The 24,664-nt window shown below is 44.7% G+C and overlaps 1 protein-coding gene across 2 annotated transcripts in view; it reads left to right on the plus strand.

Annotated features, from left to right (window-relative positions):
* Positions 1–24,664, plus strand: part of POU2F1 (POU class 2 homeobox 1) — a gene marked incomplete at its 5' end in the record, with an annotated part of 274,885 nt that overhangs the window by 225,998 nt on the left and 24,223 nt on the right. For both annotated transcript variants that reach the window (XM_082247012.1, XM_082247013.1), the window contains 7 exons: positions 6,318–6,497; positions 6,580–6,706; positions 7,949–8,043; positions 8,770–8,943; positions 14,241–14,382; positions 15,374–15,519; positions 18,652–18,831. In XM_082247012.1, coding sequence (XP_082103138.1) covers positions 6,318–6,497; positions 6,580–6,706; positions 7,949–8,043; positions 8,770–8,943; positions 14,241–14,382; positions 15,374–15,519; positions 18,652–18,831 — 1,044 coding nt within the window. The remainder of the gene's footprint in view (positions 1–6,317; positions 6,498–6,579; positions 6,707–7,948; positions 8,044–8,769; positions 8,944–14,240; positions 14,383–15,373; positions 15,520–18,651; positions 18,832–24,664) is intronic.

The following is a 24,664-nucleotide window of genomic DNA, read 5'->3' on the forward strand; positions in this document are numbered from 1 at the left end:
CACCCATTCAGATTGGTGCAACATAAATGTTGCCGCAATTTTTAAAGGGTGCTTGCACTACTTTGGTGCGACTTTGGTCCAGAGAATGTAAAGTCAGGTCAAAGTCGCATCAAAGTCTTACTCCAAAGTCGTAATGGAAACGGTGCGACTTTGGAGACGCGCTAATATAAATGGAGCCTGAAGGCATCACAGGCATCAGCAGGACACCCTGGTGGGTCAGGACAGGGGAACAGAGCAACGTGGGCTGTCCAGAGGTGTTAGCGGGTGAATAAGACTACATCATTATTTCTGACAAATGACACAATGAACCGATGATATAGCAGAAGCAGCACTAGAAAATGTGAACTGTAAACATTTTATTTATGCGAGCAACCTGAAAAGTGCAGTGATGGCCGACTTAGTAGTTATAGGGGGTACTGGGTACAGACCGCATATAGCATTTAGTGTATGTAATGCTAAAGAAAACTGTCAGAGACCCTCAGATACACCAAAGTAGATGGTTGGTGACTATGGGCTTGCTAGAAATGATGGTCAAAGCAAGTAGGCATGCAGCAGGACAAGCCACTGGTGTATTTGGAGTTTGGGAACTTGCTACAAAAGACAAACTGGGTAGTGTAAAAGGAGACTGCTGGAGCAGGGCCGCGCTACCTGTAAGGCGACCTAGGCGGGCGCCGGCATCCTGCACCCGGAATCAGTGATGGATCGGCCACCGGCCGGATCGGCACTCCTTATGCTGTGCCACCTGAGTGCTACAGTAAGCCTCAGGCGGCACAGCACTGCTGTATGGAGGGTGGCCGCAGAGAGACTTGACCGCCCACGAGACTGCCCAGGCGACAATGAAGGTGGGCGCGCAGCAGACCTGAGGGGCTGAGACAGCTGTCTCTGAGGTCTGACTGAGCTTACCTTCCTGCTGGAGGCGGAGCTCTGCAGCCAGGACCTCAAGTGCGCACGCTCTGTTCTGTGTGCCCGGCGGCCGGAACTGACCCCTGCCTTACCCCTTCCACCCTTGAGCACAGAGAGGCGGTGGAGTTTAAAGTGGATGAAGGCCACTGAGCAGCCACCAGTAATTGCCTGCTGGGAGTCACAGTAAAGGAAGTGGCCTCCTCCTGGATGGTAGCTGCTTTCTGCTTCCCCAGGGCATTGGTATTTGCCTCCAGTCTCCAGGGCCTGTATTTGACCAAGAGCAAGACTGCAGCCAGAGACCATCATCTTCTTGTCCTTATCTGGTGTGGTATGGGCTTGTGATGTCACATCGTGGGCTGAGCATATAGGGGGGCGGCAATTTTTATTTTGCCTAGGGCGGCAACAATCCTTGCACCGGCCCTATGCTAGAGATTCCTAAAATTACAATGCCTTTACAAATAAATGTTTGTGCTCCCAACATCCCTCGTCCCCTCATGCCCACCCCATGTAAAAAAAAAAAAAAAAATGACTTGTGCCACATCTCAGCAAGGTGAGTTCTAAAAGGTCAGAAAGAAAAATACATAAAAAGAGAAAAGCAAGAATGACAAAACAGAAGTAATGTGTGAAATAACTGTGCCAAACAACGCCAGTTTTAATATTTTCCATCATTGGACTTGATAGGCAGCTAGGTAGTAGAGAACATTGACTACCAGTTGCACGGAATAAGTATTAAGGGCCACATGTAGTCCTTCTGTAGGCAGGTGCAGTATATACTCCCCACTGTAGATGGCGCTCAACCGAAGCAGCATTTCAGAAGGGAAAGGAAGTTGTGAGGAACTTGGTTCCCATATGACTTCCTGTGGGCACTGGAGACAGCTGTCTGATTGGATGTTGGCACCCCATGTGATTCCAAGGGCCATTTTGGGTCTGACAGTCTATTTAAGACTCCCGCTCCCCGGTTTGGCACGCTTTTATGCAAGTGGCTAGTGTAAGTACAGGTTTCCCGTCTGGCAGAGGCAGTACTTAGTCCCTGCACTGTCCCTAATTCTCCAGAACTTCTCTCTACCTCTAAGTCTACCTTGCTCAGAAAGCCTCCCCTTTGGCTGTGGAAAGGCCAGGCTGCATTCCGCTCCTCATTGCAGGCGCTACCGGCATCTTTTGAGTCTACAGACTTCTGTTAAAGTTCATAGGTGGCTCTGAACAACTAGGCCTGCCCGCCAGGCCTAGTTTTGTTGTGTTAGACCATCTTGCAATATACAGTATATTGCTATTGCCAACTTGGCCTCTGTGTGTTTACTGCCAGCTACATTTGCTGCACCCTACTCACACTCCTGAGGTTTGGCACTAGTGGTTTGAAGCAAACCTTTGGCTGCTCTCGTGACCTATGACCTGACCGTGACCGTTACCTGTGTAGTAAATAATTCTCGAAAATCACAATAGAATCAATGAAGTCTTTCAGGTCTTGTCTCAACACTCTTCTTTCTCCCCTATTCCTTTGCCCCCGCTCTGTGTTCACATCAGAGATTAGAACGCTGGAAGGTTGCTGCTGGGAGAGGGGAGCTGAATAACTATTGGGGAAAAAATGAAAGCGAAAGGGCTTTCTGATGTGAACTTTTAGAATGAGTTACTGCACAGCACCTGCAGCTACAGAGGTCAGTGGAGGCCTGTTTAAAGGTAATTTCATGCTTTTGGAGAATATTTAAATATTTGAATGTTTTAGCCTGGCCACAGTTGCGCTAGCTTGTACTTTTGAGGCAGCTCTTTTTTTTTTGCTGATGCAGGCTATCATTTTTCCATCTCGGAAGACCTTTTTATAGTCTTTGCTGTTTAATACTGCAATGGTAACTGCGGCGGTGACATCACTGGCAACAGGTTGTCAGCATTTCAGTAAATCTTCTGTGCGTGTAGAAATTTAATGAGCCGCACACTTCCAGGAGTGAGCTGGTGCTCCTTCATGCATGGATAGAATAGCCAATCAGGCCATGCAGCACTTTGCATTAATCAGCAGTTGTCTTCTCATCCATAAAACAATTAACTCTTGGAGCTGGCACGAGGTCAGCGGCTGGCGCCACCTCTCCAGGGTTTGCCCCAATCAACAGATTAGGAAGACGATGCTCTCAATATTTCTTACAATGTGCCTGTCGTAGCTCAGTGGCACTTCAATTACAGCAAATTTCAAACCGTGTCAGTGCTGAAAACCCTGAGAACACTTCGATCACAGCTCAGTGAGGATGTTTAGTTTCATTTCTTAGGCCAGGGGTCTCCAGACTTTTTAAACAAAGGGCCAGTTTACTGTCCTTCAGACTTTATGGGGGCCTGACTGTGGTCATTGGGATTTTAAAAATTACATAGCGCTTGTGGTCAGTAGGAGGAATTGTGCCCCACAATGGGAATTAGTGAAAGGAATATTGCCTTATCGTTGGTGCCAATGGGAAGAATAATACCCCATCATTGTGTTGGTATCAGTGGGAGGAATAGTGTCCCATCGTTGGTGTCAGTGGGAGGAATAGTGCCCCATCATTGGTGTCAGTAAAAGGAATAGTGCCCCATCATTGGTGTCAGTGAGAGGAATAATGTCCCATTATCTGTATCAGTGGGAGAAATAGTGCCCCATCATTTGTGTCAGTGGAAGGAATAGTGCCCCATCTTTGGTGTCAGTGGGAGGAATATTGATCTATCATTGGTGTCGGTGGAAGGAATAGTGCCCCATCGTTGGTGTCGGGGAAAGGAATAGTGCCCCATCATCTGTATCAGTGGAAAGAATAGCGCCCCATCATTGGTGTCATTGGAAGGAATAGTGCCCTATCATCTGTATCAGTGGAAGGAATAGTGCCCCATCATTGGTGTCAGTGGAAGGAATAGTGCTCCATCATTGGTATCAGTGGGAGGAATAGTGCCCCATCATTGGTGTCAGTGGGAGGAATAGTGCCCCATCATTGGTATCAGTGGGAGGAATAGAATAGTGCCCCATCATTGGTGTCAGTGGAAGGAATAGTGCTCCATCATTGGTGTCAGTGGGAGGAATAGTGTCCCATTATCTGTATCAGTGGGAGAAATAGTGCCCCATCATTGGTGTCAGTGGGAGGAATATTGATCTATCATTGGTGTCGGTGGAAGGAATAGTGCCCCATCGTTGGTGTCGGGGAAAGGAATAGTGCCCCATCATCTGTATCAGTGGAAGGAATAGCGCCCCATCGTTGGTGTCATTGGAAGGAATAGTGCCCTATCATCTGTATCAGTGGAAGGAATAGTGCCCCATCATTGGTGTCAGTGGAAGGAATAGTGCTCCATCATTGGTATCAGTGGGAGGAATAGTGCCCCATCATTGGTGTCAGTGGGAGGAATAGTGCCCCATCATTGGTATCAGTGGGAGGAATAGAATAGTGCCCCATCATTGGTGTCAGTGGAAGGAATAGTGCTCCATCATTGGTGTCAGTGGGAGGAATAGTGCTCCATCATTGGTGTCAGTGGGAGGAATAGTGCCCCATCATTGGTATCAGTGGGAGGAATAGAATAGTGCCCCATCATTGGTGTCAGTGGAAGGAATAGTGCTCCATCATTGGTGTCAGTGGGAGGAATAGTGCTCCATCATTGGTGTCAGTGGGAGGAATAGTGCCCCATCATTGGTGTCAATGAAAGGAATAGTGCCCCATCATCTTTATCAGTGGGATGAATAGTGCTCCATCATTGGTGTCAGTGGGAGAAATATGGCCCCATCATCTTTATCAGTGGGATGAATAGTGCTCCATCATTGGTGTCAGCGGAAGGAATAGTGCCCCATCATTGTTATCAGTGGGAGGAATAGCGCTTCATATCTGTGGGAGGAATTCCCAAGGGCCGGATAAAGGCATGCAAAGGGCCACATTTTGGAGACCACTGCCTTAGATGGCTACTGGGACAGAAAGAATAAATGGTGACCTAGAAAGCCATAATAACTTAACAAAGGTCTTAACTGTTCTAAACAAAATTATGGGGCCTCATTCAGAAGAGCAACCAGGAAGTTGAGCCGCAATTTGTAAAAAACGGTTTGCATCAAATGTTTATTTGAAAACTAAAAAGCAACGTCTGTGTAATCTTATCTTTTCTGCTCTTCAGGGTTATTTTTAATGAAATCGGTTCATTTCACTTAGCTAACACACCAAGATAAGTATTCTTTTTTGCAAAAAAGTGACCATTATTTTCAGTTCAGTCCACTGAAAACTGAAAGTGTAGCTGTAGTTACAATTCACTTTTGCAATTAGCAGGTTTCTTATTGAAATTAATTAAGGCAACGTTTGTCACTTCTGTCCTATTTCAAAAATACATGATGCCTAATCTGAATATAAGTGCATTCTTCTAACATTCAAGCAGAATGTAAAACAAAAATTGGCCCCTCCCCCTTTGATAGCAGAGCAGGAGAGATTAGTCTACATACACAGCTGACTGATTGGCTGCAGGGGACACACTCCTTCCCCACTGATTTTACAGGTGAGCCTCAGTGATGTATTTAGGTTTTGTGCTGCCCTAGGCCTGACTAAACTTGTGCACCCCCTAATTTACATATGACCCACCCCTTCCTGTAAAGGCCACACCCTTTACTGTTTACGACCCGCCCTGTCATCTGTGAGCCACAGACCACAAGTCTATCAGTGCCCATCAGCGTAGCCTCATCAGTGCCCATCTGTGCAGCCTTATCAGTGCCGCCTCATTACTGCCCATCAGTGCAGCCTCATCACTGACCGCTTTATGGGGGTGCCAGACCGATTTGCCTCCTGGACTTTGCCCTCTGGCCCAATTCACCCCATAAGACTGGCACTATATTAAAAGTGTAGCGCAAGCCGGCGGAGACCCTTTTCATGCGGGAACCGGGAGTAGGCTGTTTTTTTTGTGCAGGGTGCAGCTTTTTTGCTGCCCCCCTGCAAAGTGCCGCCCTAGGCCTGGGCCTTGTTGGCCTAGGCCAAGATACAGCACTGGTGAGCCTTGGTTTTACAGGTTGTCAGCTAATAACAAAATCCCAGCATGCTTTGCAGACTTGGAGCCATTGATATTTACAGGGACCATATCCATCCTTTTGACTGAGACTCCACCATCTGGTTACCTACCTTGTGTTCTCCCAATTTTTAACTATATGTAGTATATGTATGTGTGTTCGTTAGGCATCTGTCCTAAATACCTTTTTATGATTACTAGTTAATAATAAAATGTGTTTTAACTATAATATCGTGTGGCGTTGGATGATTTGACCACCTCATTTGAGCCTTGAAAACCCCACTTTTTGTCTATTTTGGTTTTGTACTATATAGGGGTGTGGCTCATATCTTACGGCAATTGTTTTTGTACGATATTTATAAAATGCAAAAGTATATGTGAGTGTTTCTTGTATCTTCTAGCACTAGTGAATTGACTTTCTTTCTTTTGTTTTTCTTTTTTTGCAGTTAACACTGACGCCGGCTCAGCAGCAGTTGTTGTTACAGCAGGCACAGGCACAGTTGCTGGCCGCTGCAGTGCAACACTCCGCAAGCCAGCAACACAGCGCGGCTGGAGCAACCATCTCAGCCTCTGCTGCTACTCCGATGACACAGATCCCCCTGTCCCAGCCAATACAGATTGCACAGGTGAGTGTGTGGCTGCTGAATGGTCATGTTCTGTATCAAGGTGTGGATGACTGTTTGTGTAACTACATGTCTCTGCCTTTAGGACCTGCAGCAGTTACATCAACTTCAGCAGCAAAATCTTAACCTGCAGCAGTTTGTATTAGTGCACCCGACAACCAGCCTGCCGCAAGCGCAATTCATCATCTCACAGACGCCGCAGGGGCAACAAGGTAAAATCTTCCACAGTCTTATGTGTTCACTCTGTCACTAATCTCTAGTGAACAGTTTGACTGTATTCCCGGTGATGTCACCGGTCTCTGGTGAATGGATAGGCTGCATTCTCAGTGATGTCACTTGTCTCTAATGAATGGATAGGCTGCATTCTCAGTGATGTCACTGCTCTCTAGTGAATGGATAGGATGCATTCTCAGTGATGTCACTGGTCTCTAGTGAATGGATAGGCTGCATTCTCAGTGATGTCACCGGTCTCTAGTGAATGGATAGGCTGCATTCTGAGTGATGTCACCGGTCTCTAGTGAATGGACAGGCTTCATTCTCAGTGATGTCACTGGTTTTTAGTGATTGGATAGGCTGCATTCTCAGTGATGTCACCGGTCTCTAGTGAATGGATAGGCTGCATTCTGAGTGATGTCACTGGTCTCTAGTGAATGGATAGGCTGCATTCTCAGTGATGTCACTGCTCTCTAGTAAATGGATAGGCTGCATTCTCAGTGATGTCACTGCTCTCTAGTGAATGGATAGGCTGCATTCTGAGTGATGTCACCGGTCTCTAGTGAATGGATAGGCTGCATTCTCAGTGATGTCACCGGTCTCTAGTGAATGGATAGGCTGCATTCTCAGTGATGTCACCGGTCTCTAGTGAATGGATAGGCTGCATTCTCAGTGATGTCACCGGTCTCTAGTGAATGGATAGGCTGCATTCTCAGTGATGTCACCGGTCTCTAGTGAATGGATAGGCTGCATTCTCAGTGATGTCACCGGTCTCTAGTGAATGGATAGGCTGCATTCTGAGTGATGTCACTGGTCTCTAGTGAATGGATAGGCTGCATTCTCAGTGATGTCACCGGTCTCTAGTGAATGGATAGGCTGCATTCTCACTGATTTCACCGGTCTCTAGTGAATGGATAGGCTGCATTCTCTGTGATGTCACCGGTCTCTAGTGAATGGATAGGCTGCATTCTCAGTGATGTCACCGGTCTCTAGTGAATGGATAGGCTGCATTCTCAGTGATGTCACCGGTCTCTAATGAATGGATTGGCTGCATTCTCAGTGATGTCACTGGTCTCTAGTGAATGGATAGGCTGCATTCTCAGTGATGTCACCGGTCTCTAGTGAATGGATAGGCTGTGTTCTGAGTGAGGTCACTGAAACGTAATCCAATTCTCCCATGTAGTTGTTATTAGTGGCATGGTGCATCACCTTGTACGCATTTTTTTTTTTTTTTCCCACAGGTCTTCTGCAGGCACAGAATCTCTTAACACAGCTACCTCAGCAAAGCCAAGCCAACCTCCTGCAGTCTCAACCAAGCATCACCCTCACCTCACAGGTCCGTGCTTCCTATGCAGTTTCTCATAAACATGCCAACGTTCCAACACTGTGTTACAGCATTAATCCATTTCTGTGTCAAATACTGTTCCTATTATTCTTATGCGTTCTCCTGCATGTATGGGGGAATTTGTATTAACACTGTGCTGCAACAGTGAGCTGTCTGGCAGTTGCAATGTGGTCCAATTGACATCGCTCACTGTGTCTATTTAGGAAAGGAAGGGACCAGTAAATTACATATTTACCGACTCCTTCCCCCGCTCTCCATCTTGAAACATACCCCTGTGTGCCCGCAGCAGCTGCCAGTGGGAGAGGAGGGAAGCTGGCAGCCCTGCGAGGGAAAGGGGCACACGGGGGGGGGGGGGGGGCCTGAACAGCAGATGGAAGGGAAATATGTTCTAGAACCCATCCCCCTGCAGTGAAACCAGAGGGGGGAAAGAACAGGAGAAGCTGCCAGCGCTGCAGAGGGAGGCAGAATAGGATCGGTGTTTGCAATAAGACAGCACAGCTGGAACTTCTGCTCCACAGGTGCCCAGGCTCCCCTTTTGAACTGAAGGGGCCCGGGCCCAGTACAGGAGGGCTGGCTGTGCTGCCTTATCAGCAGCCCTGGCTCTGTGCAAAACCATTGCACGGACCCAGCGAGTATAACATGTTTGTTATTTGAAAAACAAATAAGGTTTAGAGTCACTTAAATTTACTAAGCTTTTTTTTTTTTCTTTTCTTACAGCCAGCAACCCCCACGCGCACAATAGCTGCGACCCCTGTACAACATCTTCCACAGAGCCAGACGACACCAAAGCGAATCGACACTCCAAGCCTGGAAGAGCCCAGCGACCTGGAGGAGCTTGAACAGTTTGCAAAGACGTTTAAACAGAGACGCATCAAACTTGGTTTCACTCAGGTGACCGCAGTGGGGCGACTTGGGGAGGATGGGGGCTAAAAATGCTTCGTGCTGACCGGGCAACCACTTAACAAGCTGATCTCTGAGCCCTCCTGTGTAGGGAGATGTCACATAATAAAACAGCAGCTTCTGCCTTGCCCTATAGTTTAAAAGCCTCAGTGTTTTTCACAGCAGGCACCCTGCTCTTACATTCGTACGGCGCAGTTGGCTCTGCATGCTTCCCGCTCACAAAAATGTACCATTTCAAACTTAAAGGTTAATACACCTAAAAGCAGCTCCGAAGTACGTAACCTTTCAAAAAATATCCTAATTACATGTCTTAAAAGCGCCAGGCAATTTACCTAAGTCAGAACCGCTTAAAGGGGTATTAAACTTCTGCAGCAATTCATCGTCCCTCAGCGTACATTCACATAAAAATGAACTTCGAGGCGCCCTAAACTTTTTACAGGATGCTGAGGACTCTCTCCATCGGGGACCGTAAATCTGGATCCTAGCACCACCAAGTGGCTGATCTGTTTTACATACTACTTAAAAATCAAGTCTGTAATTAGAGATTCGTTTATAGTCTTCCACGGCAACATCCTGGAACCTCTTGTGCCGTCAGCCACCTAATTAGAAGTGAGGTTTTGTTCATAAATTTTTATTAGATGTATATACTGCAGCTCCTAGATCTTTCTAATATAAAATATTCCCGCAGTTTATCAAAAGGAAGGTTTGTATTTGCATTGAGTATTTTAGTTTGTTGTCGTGAAATATTTTTTCACAGTTTATTTTCTATGGTGGGTTTTTTTTTCTACTTATATTGAATAAAGGACAGTAACGCACATTATTATGTGACAAAAAAATTAATAAAGCCCATTTAGGGCTTTTTCAAAAATCTGAATATTTAGCCTATAAGCCCATGTATATGGGTGCATTGGACTGTATAACATAAATGATGACTGTGACCTGTTATATTGCTTTTGGCGCTGCTCGAAGTAGAGGTGAACTATATCCCTGTATCCCAGAACATTGGGGTGCAGGCTTATCCTGTTACCAATCCATAGGGTTATTTAGTGTAAAGAGGAAAGGATCGCTGCTGCTCCCGACCAGCTCAGATGAATAAACGATAAGGAGCAGCCTCAGTCAACATGTCTCATTCACACCACACATCCTGATGCATTTAGTCATAGAGTACGGCCTCATTTCCTCTGTACAATAACTGACAGTTGTATTTTGGAGCCTGGTAGCCACAGTTGTTGCATATAGCTGCCTGTACAAATGAATTACAGGATAGCAATATACACGGGTATACACACCTCCATTCTGAAAGTGGTTCTAAAGCCTAAACATTTTTTTACTTAATGCATTCCTTGCATTAAGGTAAAATAATGTATAGGCATCAGCATCTATTGCACAGAGCAAGTAAGTATAGACATGTTTGTTATTTAACCACATTAAGACCGCCCGCCGCAGATTTACTGCAGCAGGCAGCCTCTCCTGCACGAACCGGCGTAGCCCTACATCGGTCGCGCGCCTAGTGTTGGGGGCAAGCGCGCGCCGTCACCGGCCATCCACGAGCATGGCGATACAAGGGACTAACGGCACCAATTGCCGCCGGCCATCCACGATCGCTCCCCCGCTGAGAGAGGACGGTCAGCTGTTGTAATCACAGCTGACAGTTCTTCTCTCTGAAATGATCACAGAGCGCCTGTGATCCTTCTGTATAGGATCACAGATCTCTATAATCATTTCACAAGCCCATCCCCCATACAGTTAGTAAACCCTCCCCTAGGCTCACACTTAGCCCTTTGATCATCCCTGGGTTAACCCCTTCCCTGCCAGTGTCATTATTACAGTAACAACACATATTTTTAGCACTGATTACTGTAGTAATGTCACTGGTCCCCCCCAACAGTGTCAAAAATGTCAGTTAGGTGTCAGATCTCGCAGTACCGCTAAAAATCGCAGATCGCTGCCTAAAAAAAAATATAAAATAAATAAAAATGACATAAATCTTTCCCCCTAGTTTGTAGACGCGATAACGTTTGTGCGAACCAATCAAAATACGCTTATTGCCATTTTTTTTTTTACCAAAAATATGTAGCAGATTTTATTTTGATACAGTGTCGCACGAAAGCGCAATTTTCTAATAAAGTAAAGCGGTCCTGAATCGCAAAAAATGGCCTGGTCATTAAGGGGGCAAATCCTTCTGGTCCAGAAGTGGTTAAAAAAGAAAAATGTTACCTTTACAATCACTTTAAACATGCATATGCGCACCTGTGGCTCCCGGTGCCAAAATACAGCTATACTTTACATTATACAATCCAGTACGCCCGTGTTCATGATCTCTAACAGTAAAATTAAATGCGTAGTGTTATTTATTAAACTTTATTTGCTCCTCATTTTTTAAGGCTCCGTTCACATGTAGGCGTTTTGGGGTGTTTTTGGGGAGTTTTTCTGCTCTAGGATCAGCTCCCAAAATGCCCAACAAGACAAATCCTATTCATTTCAATGGCCCCTGTTCACATCTGAGTGTTTTGACGCTGTAAGCAAAACGCCCAATGCTCAAAAAAGTACATGAGCTTCTTTTTGGGCAGATTACAGGCGTTTTCCATTGGTATCTATTCAATCAAAAAACTCCTGTAAATCGCGGTAAAAATCGCGATAAAATCACAGTAAAAACGCGCAAAAACGCTACGCTCAGGTGTGAATGTAGCCTTAAAGCTGAATTCCGGCCACAAAAACTTTCATAGAAATATATTAATCAATAGCCACAAAGGATATGAATCCACTTTGTATGCACTAAATGCCTTTACAAGCCCAGATATTAAATTTTTTAAATAGTGGTGGCATCATCACTGTGCTGCACATAGCCTGTGTAGAGAGTAGAGATGTGGAAGGGACCCAGCAGCATAGTCTGCCTGCATAAAACTACAGAAACATGAGCAGTCACCCTGAACAAGGAGAGAGAGCAGCAGTGAGTGATCTTTATTACAGAAGCCTCCTGCACAGAGGTAAAGTTTAACACTGGATTGCTGCACAGATCTAGAAAAAATACATAAAGGACAGCAAAAATCAAGCAAGAATACACAAACCTTTTTTATTTAAACAATATTTCTCTATTGTCCATTGGCAGACGCAGCTCCATATCTTCTTAGACCATTGGTTTATGCTCCTCCCATCAGAAATAGGACACTAGGCCAGAAAAAGCTTTAGCACACCTATGGGGCTGTTCCTGCAGGCATAACCCCACACACTCTGCTACAGTCTCCAGAATTTCGTTCTTTGCGTTATTTTTCCCACCCCTCATGCATATACTGCTTTGGGACATCCCAATGGTCTAAGAAGATATGGAGCTGCGTCTGTCAATGGATAATAGAGAAAACTGGATTTTTGTTCTTACTGTAAAATCCTTTTCTCTGAAGTCCATTGACAGACGCAGCACCCGCCCCTCTGTTTATGAGTGAAATGGGGTTTTTTGTCTTCTAAACACTGCTTGCAATGAAACTAGAGACTGTAGCAGAGTGTGTGGGGTTATACCTGCAGGGAGAGCCCCATAGGCGTGGTGAAAGCTTTTTCCTGCCTAGTGTCCTATTCCTGATGGGAGGAGCATAACCCAATGGTCTAAGAAGATATGGATCTGCGTCTGTCAATGGACTTAAGAGAAAAGGATTTTACAGTAAGTATAAAAATCCAGTTTTTCTTATTCTGGTGTTCAGTTTAAAGAGCCTGTCTCTGAATGGGCAAGGTGAAAGTTCTTTAAAGTTCAAACTCCCTCCCCAATAGAGTCACAACCCCAATCATATGATGGTGTTCAGGCCTGGCAATTGGCTACTCATATGGGGAGATCGCATTTTCCCCATAGCTGGAAGCACTGATTATTTTTAGGCCGCAACAGAGAAAGGAGTGATATTGGAATGAAGATTTAGGCCCCGTTCACATCGCAGCAAATCTGCTCGGGATCCCAAATTTCACTGCAATAATGGCAAAATGCACAGCGCCTGTTCGGGTGCCATTCTTTTTCAATAACGCCTAAATGCCGTTACATTTTGCTGTAATTGGCAAACCACGACGCACAAAGCTTGTCACCTAAAAGAAGCTTCTGCTCCTTGTGGGGTGACAATCGCGCTAAAACTGCTTCGTGTTTTAGGTGCCATTGAAAATGAATGACACCCGAACACGCTTTGTTCATTTTTCCATTATTGCAGTGCGATTTGGGATCCTGAGCAGAATCAAATTTCTGCATGAGATCCCAAAATATAAAAGAAGAAAATGGTCACACACCACCACGGAATCCAATGAAGAAAAGTTCCTACTTGTTAGTGAACAAGCACGTAGCAGTCGTGTGAAACGCGTCTACTGTCCTACCCTGCTGTACCTTGTACCACTTATGTGAATAAAGAACTTTTCTTTATTGGATTCCGTGGTGGTGTGCGACCATTTTCTTCTTTTATGCTTCTCCTGGTAGCGAGCTGAGGTTCAGCACCCACCTTGAATCGCAGACTTTGACTAGCCTGAGCGGTGTTATCTCTCTTCATTGAGATCCCAAAATGCCAGATGTAATCGCCCCCTTAAAGAGCACCACCCTGTGAGTCAAAGGTATAGCTCTCAAATTAGCAGGTGATGTGATCTTTGCTGATTGGGGAGCTAGAGGTCTGACTCATCAGGGGGGCAGGTCAGGCCTCTGCAGAGAGACCACTGCTTCCACACAGAGAGCAAGGGTCCCACACTGCAGCATGCTGGCAGGGGACAGACATATGTAGCCAGGCTGTGGCTGTTTGGTAAAGAAAACAAACGATTACAATTTATTTTTATTTTTATTTAAACTGTGAGTTCAATTGAGGCTACATTCACACCTGAGCGTAGCGTTTTCGCGCGTTTTTTACCGCGATTTACAGGCGTTTTTTGTGCAGGCGTTTTTTGATTGAATAGATACCAATGGAAAACGCCTGTAATCTGCCCAAAAAGAAGCTCATGTACTTTTTTGAGCGTTGGGCGTTTTGTTTACAGCGTCAAAACGCTCAGATGTGAACAGGGGCCATTGAAATGAATAGGATTTGTCTTGTTGGGCGTTTTGAGAGCTGATCCTAGAGCAGAAAAACTCCCCAAAAATGCCCCAAAACGCCTACATGTGAACAGAGCCTGAACTTTATTTTATTCATATTCAGTTGATTATATCCTTAATAATTTGAATAATAATTTTATTAAATGGATTTCATTTAATAAATTGGCTTTGGGAACATTTTGCTGGTAGATGACCTATGTGTGTTCAAAGGAACAGCTTCTTTATTTTTATTTTTTCTTCTTTGCTTTAGGGTGATGTGGGGCTTGCAATGGGCAAACTCTATGGAAATGACTTTAGCCAAACTACTATTTCCCGCTTTGAAGCCTTGAACCTCAGCTTTAAAAATATGTGCAAGTTAAAGCCTCTCTTGGAAAAATGGCTTAATGATGCAGGTGAGTGAGAGCACAGGGCACAGCCCTATGTACTATAAAGTCTACGGGATAGTGTGCACTGACTTTTTTTCCTTTGGCTAGTTGCATGGTATAGTAAAGCCGATTAGCTGCAAAGTCTCAATACTTTTGACCATATAGTGCATCTCTATGTGGAAAAGCCACAAGTGCAAATGGGTGACTCACACCGATCATCTTACATGCATAGCTTAAAGTGGAGCTCCACCCAAAAGAGGAAGCTCCACATGTTTGAGGAGGCAAACATGTGGAGCTTCCTCTTTTGGGTGGAGCTCCACTTTAAGCTGTGCATGTAAGATGATCGGTGTGAGTCGCACATTATGCCATTGTCCTGCAGGGGTTTTCTTTTTACCCTGGGGATACTACCGCTTTTAATTAAAGTTTCATATCCTGTCTACAGTCTATTTAATAACCCTGTGTGCCCCTGTGTCTGTGTTTTATAAAATGAAGCCATTCTTTACCAATCGCTGCTCCCGTGACCCGCCGCCTCTCTCCTCCTCTCAGCTTCTTCTCCTCCCCTCTTCCTCTCCTCCTGACTGACTGACGTCAGTGGGGAATCCTCGGCCCTGCCCACTGCAGGCATCTGTCAGATAGGGAGAGGAGAGAGCCGGCGGGTCACGTGAGTGGCGATCTGCGCTCTGAAAACTGGTAAAGAATGGCTTTTTTTTTTTTTTTTAAACACAGACACAGGGACACACAGGATTATTCAACAGACCAAACAGGATGGTATAAAGTGGCTTAACAACCACTTTAAAGGGGAAGTTGAGATTCCGGGGGGGCATTTGCGGACACCCATGTTAATTGCTAGCATTTCCTTTATTAAATTTTAGAATTGTGTTCACTAAACCTATGTATTAATTGATAAGGCTCTGAAAGAATATTTAACCTAATACATACTGTTAGAATATATCTTGATTTCCAACCTTTGTGTGACTGACTCCTGCAAGTTACGTAGATCTCCCTTTCTTTCGGCCAGAAAACATCACATCAGATTCTGCTCTCTCGAGCCCGAACGTCATGAACTCCCCAGGTCACGGGATCGAGGGGCTAAACCGCAGGAGGAAAAAACGCACCAGCATCGAGACCAACATACGCGTGGCCTTAGAGAAGAGTTTCCTGGAGGTGAGTGTTGTCTTTTTTCTTTTTTCTTCATTTTCTTTCTCTCCAAAGATAGAGGTTCCCTTTATAGGGTGTGGGTGGGTGTGTGTGTAAGGGGCAGTCATATTTACTTAGCTCTGCAATCAGCAGACTCGTGCTCCCTGCTGATTGCTGAGCTCTAACTTTCCCTCAGCATATAGTATGTTGGACCTCTGCAGAGAGATCACTGCTTCCACACAGAGAGAAGAGTTTTTCTCTACAGCATGCTGGCAGGGTAAAGGTCTTTAAAACCTGGTTCTCACTTTTGCGTTTTTCAGTGCATTTTCAGTTTTGCAGACACGCAGTATGCTCAATTTTACAAGGTTTCCTATTGGTCACATTCACATCTGTGCGCTTTCCACCTGTGCACTTTTTGGAAAGGGTCAGGGACTTTTTTTTCCCCACAGCAGAATACATTTTTGGATCCATGGGAACGCATCGGAAACGCAGTGCTTGAATTTTTTTAAGTTTCCGCTGCGTTTGCTGGTTTCTCCCGCTAGACAAGCAACATCTCCCAAAAACACAGTTAAAAGTGGCAAAAAAAGCAAAAAAACGCATTAAGAAGTGTGTGAAAAAAACACAACGGGAAATTGCATTAAACGCAACCTACATAGGTGTGAACCTAGCCTAAAGCCTAATTCATACCTATGCGTTTTTTTTCAGTTTTGCAGAAACATTCTACAGTCTATTTAACATGGTTTCCTATGGGTCACGTTCACATCTGTGCGTTTTCCACCGGTGCGTTTATTTGGAAGTGGTCAGGGGCTTTTTTTTCCCCGCGCAGCAGGTTGTGTTTGTTTCCATAGACTTCAGGTGCGATCCGGGCCTAGGACTTTGCACGTCTTTTTTTTTTTTTTTGTTTGCACCCAGAATGTATTTTGCTGATTTAAAGCTGTAGTATACTCCGTTATATGACTTTTACCTACAGGTAAGCCTATAATAAGGCTTACCTGTAGGTACAATTAATATCTCCTTAACCTGCACGGTGTAGGAGATATTCAACCTGCATGCAGCCGCTGACGTCAGCGGCGCATGCGCTCTAAAGGTCCGGCGGACCTTCAGAGCTCCTTGACGAATCTTGCCGGCGCACGGGAGTGACGTCATCGCGGTTCCGGTCACTCACAGCGCCGGAGCCGCTGAACCAGGAAGAGCCGCTGAGGGAGCATGTCAGCTCCCTCAGCGTTGTCCAGACGACCGTGCCCAGGCTTCGTTCTAAGGTAAGTATTTTATAATGAGCTAGTATGCGATGCATACTAGCTCATTATGCCTGTCTCCTGCAGGGTTTGTTTTTTTTCTGAGTATACAACCGCTTTAAGCTGATTGCCCACACCTGACATGATTAGGATCATTTTACAACCAGCCTCAGGTAACATTAAGCCCCCATTCACAACGGGCCTACATGTCAAATCGCATGCCAAATCGGAGCCTATTGCCGGCAACGGCACAGTCCGAATCGGTGCAGCGCCTACTTCCGAATCACCGCTTCCATTCCCAAAAGTGGTTCCTGCACTACTTTTGGCGTTTTTGGGGGTGATTTCAATAGACAACCGCACAGATGTCTTTCAAATCGCCCCTGAAGTCGGATTGAAATGCGGGTTTGAGATTGTCCGAGTTCAGCTGAACTCGCACCATTTCAAACCCGCCTTCATGTGAACGAGGATTAAAAGTACATGTCTAAGGGTACGTGCACACTGAACGCGGGTTTGAAATCGGCTGAACTCACACGATTTCAAACCCGCATTTCAGTGCTATTTCAGGGGCGATTTGAAAGACATCTGTGCGATCGTCTATTGAAATCACCCCCAAAATCGCCAACAGTAGTGCATTTCAGTGCGAGTTCGGGGGCGATTTGAATGGCATCTATGTGGGTTCATGCACAGATGTTTATTGAAATCGCCCCTGAAGTTGCCAAAAGCAATGCAGGAACTACTTTTGGATATTTAGCAGCGCAGCACCGATTGGGACAGTGCTGTTGCCAGCAATAGGCTGCGATTTGGCATGCAATTTGATATGTCAAATCGTGCCGATGTGAACGGGGGCTAAATAGAATATCTGATGTTTATATCTGGGGTTAAAACTTTGAATTTTATGTTTAAGTGTAAGCACCAGCATCTGAACCTATAATTAGCTCCAATTCTGACCTGTTCCAGACAATTTATTATAAAATGTTAAAGCTGAACTCCAGGCAGATATTAAAGACAATTGCAGCTCTGTGATCATTAATATGTCATTCCCCTACGCCCAAAATAAGGGATTCCATCTGTAGCATTCACCTGTGCCTAGGCGCTTTCTCTCCTCCCACTTCAGTGACAAGCAAGTTGAGCACATGATGTGCTGTGACTACACCCGCAACTAAGTCGCCCTTCTGACGGGCTTTTAAGTTTGGGCTGGAATAGCGTCATACCGGCATATTGATGTAAGTTACACTGGGCAGAAGTCTTCAGCTTACATTATTGGATGTTACGCTGTGATCTGGGGCCCAAAGCTGTTTCTTTCTCTGTATTCAAAAGACAAATAGTTTCAGTCTGGAATTCCACAGAGGTACTACCCCTGAGAATGGCAAGAGAAGAATGAGCTTAGGGCAATGCTGTCGGGTTCACTTTGTGTTGATAAGATTTTATCTTGGCTCTAGAAAATGTCAGTCATATATTTTTTTTTCTAAATCCACCTGAAAATATGAAATGCTTAAAAAAAAAAAAAAAAAAAAAGTCTTAGGCCCCATTCACACTTGTACGACTGCAAAGTCGTGCAACTTTGAGGCAGCTTTGGATGGGTGCAACTTGGATGCGATTTTGACTTTGACCAATGATAATGTACAACTGTTGCACAACTGTCCAATGTATAACATTCAGGGGCGACTTTCATGCAACTTTTGAGGGTTTACATTGCAGTCTATGGCACTCAAGTTGTATGAAAGTTGGACCAAAGTAGTGAAGGAACCTTTTTAAAGTCGCTGCGACTAAGTCGCACATACTTGTATGGTTGTCATTGAGGGGGGACTTGTCATGCAACTTTAGTGTCCAAAGTCACATGACAAGTCGCACAAGTGTGAATGGAGCCATAATGTTACATAGTCAAAGCCCTGAGCTTCTTCCAACTGTCGTATTTCTGTCCCAGAACCCAAAGCCTACCTCGGAGGAGATTACCATGATTGCTGACCAGCTGCACATGGAGAAAGAGGTGATCCGTGTTTGGTTCTGCAACCGACGTCAGAAGGAGAAAAGGATCAACCCTCCCAGCAGTGGAGGATCCGCTTCTTCTCCTATTAAAGCAATGTTCTCAAGTCCGACTCCTTTGGTAAGATGTCTGAGGGCGTGGGGAAGGGGGTTTTATTTAGGTTGTCCTCCAAACAGAAGGTTAAGCATACAGGAGAATAGGCCTGTGACTTTTCATCTAGGATACCCTATATAGCCAGAAGCCTGTGGACATCTGGCCATCACACCTTTATGAGCTTGTTGAACATTCCATTCCAAAACCTTAAGAATTACTAAAGATATATACTGTGTATGTATATATATATATATATATATATATATATATATATATATATATATATATTACTTTCAATTATAACAGCCTCCACTCTTCTGGGAAGGATGTCCACAACATTGTGGAATGTGTCTGTGGAAATTTGTGCCCATTCATCCAAAAGAACATTTGTAAGGTCAGGTACTGATTTTGCATGAGAAGACCTGGCTTGAAATTGGCATTCCAGTTTATCCTAAAGGTGTTTAGTAGGGTTGAGGTCAGGGCTTTGTTCTGAATGGGCCCTCGTGTAAAAAAATCACAAGGCTGAACTAAGGTAAAAGGATAAGGAGAGCGTAAAAGACTAGTGCAGGCCATAAATGGGTCGAATTTCGAACAAATCTTTGAAAAATCAGAAACTTGCGTTTTGTAATCCGATGGTACAACCATTAATTTTGAAATTCGACCAACCAAGCCTTCAATTTCACCTCATGTTGCTACAGAAAAGAACATTTGTGGCTGGGAATCTTCTTTTCTTTCCAAGACACAGCTCATGTTTCTTGCATGATTCTCCCATCATTAATTTAGAAACTTGTTTGTTTTACTAAAAATTTTCCAACATGGCCGATCACTCAAATTCGATGGCTGCACGAAAATCAGCCATTGCTGCGGCCAAGTAATGGTACAAAATTTGAACGAAAATTCTTTGTTACAATTTTGGAAAGAAAATTCATTCGGAATTCTACCTATGTATGGCCGGATTAGGGGTCTGCTATAAATGTTTTCACACAGCTTTTACCCAGGATTAACACATTTCCCTTTGGCTCATTGACGGACACAGCTCCTGTCATTCTTGATCATTGGGTTATACTGCCCCCTACAGAAGTAGGACACTAGGCAGAAAAAAACTTCTGGCTACACCCATGGGCAGTCCCAGGGCAGTCCCAGGGGGTACACTCCCTCTCCCTGCTATAGTCACTCAGTTTTTTTCTGCCTAGTCAGGAGTAAGGACCTAGATCCTTGCTGGGATCTTTGGTACTGGCAAGTGGCAACATTCTTTAGATAGAAATTTTTTCCTTCTGGAGATCTACTATCAACTGCCAAACTTTGCGACGGGCTAGATAATCTTCTAGATCCAGTGGTCTACCTCAGTCGGTAGGCGTTGGACCACGGGGAGTGGTCCCTTCATCGGGAGGTGTTTCATCAGCTGTGTCTCAGGTGGGGCATTCCCGAGGTGGATCTGTTGGCGTCTCGGTTCAACAGAAAGGTGCATAAATTTGTGGCTCAGTCAAGAGATCCACTGGCAGATGCCACAGACACGCTGGTGGACCTGTGGGATCAGTATCGTCTGAAATACGCCTTCCCTCCTCTCAAGCTTCTGCCCAGACTCCTACGCAGGATCGAGGCAAAAGGGATTCTGGTCATCTTAGTGGCCCCCGGACTGGCCTTGCCAGGCTAGGTACATCGATCTGGTTCAGCCGGTCACTGACGTTCCTTGGAAGCTTCCTCTCAGGGAGAATCTGCTGTCCCAAGGACCGATCTTCCATCCTGCTTTACAGTCACTGGCTTTGATGGCTTGGCTGTTGAAGGTCAGGTGCTAAAGGATAGAGGTTTGTCTGAGTCGGTGATTCCTACGTTGTTAAAAGCTAGGAAATCTACTTCAAGAAAGATCTTCCATCGTACATGGAAGACGTACATTGCGTGGTGTGAGTCTTTTGGGGTGTATCTTCGCTCCTTCTCGGTGACTCTGGTCTTAACCTTCCTTCAACGGGGGGTTGAACAGACGTTAGCCTCAAGTACCATCAAGGGCCAGGTGTCGGCTTTGGCGGTCTTCTTTCAACGACCTTTGGCCACACACTCTCTGGTGCGTACCTTTCTTCAGGGTGTCCGACATTTGGTCCCTCCAGTGCAGGCTCCGTTGCCGCCTTGGGAACACAATTTGGTGCTTTCCAGTCTACAGAAGCCTCCCTTTAAAAATATTCGGGAGATTGCCCTGCTTACGCTGTCCCAGAAGGTGGCCCTTTTGGTGGCTATCACCTCTGCGCACAGGCTGTCGAAACTGGCAGGGTTATCCTGACGTTCACCTTATCTGTTGATTCACAAGGATAAGGTGGTGTTTCACCCATGTCCGTCTTTCATTGCTAAGATGGTCTCTGACTTTCATTTAAATGACGACATTGTGCTGCTTTCCCTGTATCCCAGGCCTAAACATACGAAGGAAATTGCCTTGTATACCTTGGATGTGGTCCAGGAAATTAGGGTGTACTTGGCAGATACCGAGTCTTTCAGGAAATCAGACTCTCTATTTGTGCTCACGGATGGACCTTGAAAAGGGTTGTCCACTTCCTCTGCGACCAGTTCAAGATGGATCAGATAGATGGTGGTTCAGTCCTATTTCATCAGCGTTCAGGTTCCTCCTTTTCCTGTCAAGGAGCACTCTACTAGGGCGCTTAGTGCCTCCTGGGCCTTCCGTCATCCGGTGCCAGTGACGCAGGTTTGCAAGGCGGCCACCTGGTCGTCGGTGCACACTTTTACAAAGTTTGGTAAAGTGGATGTGTTGGCATCTGCAAGGGCTTCCTTTGGCCACAAGGTTTTGCAGGCTGCTGTTTAAGAAGACCTGATTCTCTTCGAAGGGGGTATTGTTTTTTTTCAGGGGAGCTCCAGTTGTTTTGGTTGAGCCCCTGTTGCCTGGTTGGCTAATGTTTAGCCTTGGAAATTTTTTTTGCTGTTCCCCTCCCCTCCTGTTTAACACTGCTATGGGACTTCCCAATGGTCAAGAATGACAGGAGCTGTGTCCGTCAATGAACGAAAGAGGAAATGGGATTTTTGGCTTACTGTAAAATCCATTTCTCTGATGTTCATTGACAGACAAAGCATCCACCCCTTTGTGGCATTATAATTCTCCTGACACTGCTTGTAACAAAACTGAGTGACTATAGCAGGGAAAGGGATTATACCACATAGGACTGCCTAGTGTCCTACTCCTGTAGGGGGCAGTATAACCCAATGGTCAAGAATAACAGGAGCTATGTCCGTCAATGAACATCATAAAAATGGATTTTAAGGTAAGTCAAAAATCCCATTTTTAACCACTTGCTGACCACCCACAGTATATATACATGATTACTTTGACATTTAATACCAGGGTTATGGCAGCAGCTAGCTGCCATAACCTGGTATCATTTTTTTCTGTGGGCAATTCGAGGTCTGATAAAAGTGATCCCAGCAGCGCATTCGCACTTCCCGGGCGTTTCTGGGTTTACCTGAGCTGTCGGCAAACCTGAAAGCGATCCGATGCAGTCGATGGCTAGACAGGAAGTCAAGTCAGGACAAGATGGCCCCACTCCGCACACTCTATGCCTGTGGAGGACCAGAGCGACCTCTAGCGTCACTTCTACTTTTTTTTTTTCTTTTTTTTTTTAAGTCAACGTGTCAACATTTTTTCTTGTTCTTTTTCTTTTAAAGGTAAGTAAGAGATCTGGGGTCTTTTTGACCCCATATCTCTCAATAAAGAGGACCTGTCATGCTTTTTTCTATTACAAGGGATGTTTGCATTTCTTGTAATAGAAATAAAAGGGATCAAATAAAAAAATAAAGGGACAGTGTAAAAATAAAAAGTAAAATAAAATGTTTTTAAAGCGCCCTATCCCGCCATGCTCGCGCGCAGAAGAGAATGCATATGTAAGTCAATATGTAAACGGTGGTCAAGCTACACATGTGAGGTATCGCCGCTATCATTAGAGCGAGAGCAATAATTCTAACACTAGGCCTCCTCTGTAACTCTAAACAGGTAACCTGTAAAAAATGTTTTAAAGCGTTGCCTTTGGAGATTTTTAAGCACCGTAGTCTGTCGCCATTCCACGAGTGTTTATTTTACATTTTAAAGCATGACATGTTATGTATCTGGTTACTCGGCATAACATCATCTTTCACATTATACAAATAAATTGGGCTAACCATTTTGTTTTGTTTTTTTATTAATTCATTAAAGTGTATTCCTTCCAAAATAAAATTGCATTTGAAAGATTGCTGCGCAAATCCAGTGTGACATAAAATATTGTAACGATCTCCATTTTATTCAATACAGTCTCTGCTAAAAAAAAATGTATATATAATGTTTGGGGGTTCTAGTAATTTTCTAGCAAAAAATACTAATTTAAACTTGTAAACAAAAAGTACCAGAAAAGGCCTGGTCAGCAAGTGGATATTAGTTGGAAACGTGTAAATCCTGGGTGAAAGTTGTGTGAAAATATGTATATATGAACTAAGCAATATTAAAAGAATTTTACTAAGCAATTGTGAAAATAGGGTCATGAGCTGGCAGGCTGTATACATTTCACTTCGTACTTTATGCCAATTTTTTGCCATTTCAAGACTGCAAGGGGAGATGTTTTGTAGCACATGGCGGATTTCCTGGCACAGTGGACAGTAGCCTCACATCAGCTTGAAAATTTATATTTCCTTTTTCAGCATACAGTGAGGGGAAAAAAGTATTTGATCCCCTGCTGATTTTGTATGTTTGCCCACTGACAAAGAAATGATCAGTCTATAATTTTATTGGTAGGTTTATTTTAACAGTGAACAACAGAATAACAACAAAAATATCCAGAAAACACATTTCAAAAAAGTTATAAATTGGTTTGCATTTTAATGAGTGAAATAAGTATTTGATCCCTATTAATCAGCAAGATTTCTGGCTCCCAGGTGTCTTCTATACAGGTAACAAGCTGAGATTAGGAGCACTCTCCTAAAGGGAGTGCTCCTAATCTCAGCTTGTTACCTGTATAAAAGACACCTGTAGACAAAGCAATCAATTCATCAGATTCCAATCTCTCCACCATGGCCAAGACCAAAGAGCTGTCCAAGGATGAGATTGTAGACCTACACAAGGCTGGAATGGGCTACAAGGCCATCTCCAAGCAGCTTGGTTAGAGGGTCACAACAGTTGGTGCGATTATTCCCAAATAGAAGAAACACAAAATAACTGTCAGTCTCCCTCGGTCTGGGGCTCCATGCAAGATCTCACCTCCTGGAGCTTCAGTGATCATGAGAACGGTGAGGAATTAGCCCAGAACTATTCAGGATATTCTTCTCAATGATTTCAAGGCAGCTGGGACCATAATCATCAAGAAAACAATTGGTAACACACTGCGCTTTGTAGGACTGAAATCATTTTGCTTCCTCAAGGTCCCCCTGCTCAGGAAAGCACATGTACAGGCCCGTCTGAAGTTTGCTAATTAACATCTGAATGATTCAGAGGTGAACTGGGTAAAAGTGTTTTGGTCAAATGAGACCAAAATCGAGCTCTTGGGCAGCATTCCTCCTCTTCCAAACTCAGCGAGTTGAGTTGATGCCTATGGCCGGAAGAGCACCATCCCTGCCGTCAAACATGGAGATGGAAACATTATTCCTTGGGGGTGGTTTTCTGCTAAGGGGACAGGACAACTTCACCACATCAAAGGGACGATGGAAAGGGCCATGTACCATTAAATCTTGGGTGAGAACCTCCTTCCCTCAGCCAGGGCATTGAAAATGGGTCATGGATGGGTATTCTAGCATGGCAATGACCCAAAACACACGACCAAGAGAACAAAGGTGTGGCTCAAGAAGAAGCAGATTAGGGTCCTGGAGTGGCCTAGCCAGTATCCAGACCTTAATCCCATAG

This window comes from Pelophylax lessonae (assembly GCF_965119305.1).
Source record: "Pelophylax lessonae genome assembly, chromosome: 2".
Lineage (NCBI taxonomy): Eukaryota > Metazoa > Chordata > Amphibia > Anura > Ranidae > Pelophylax > Pelophylax lessonae.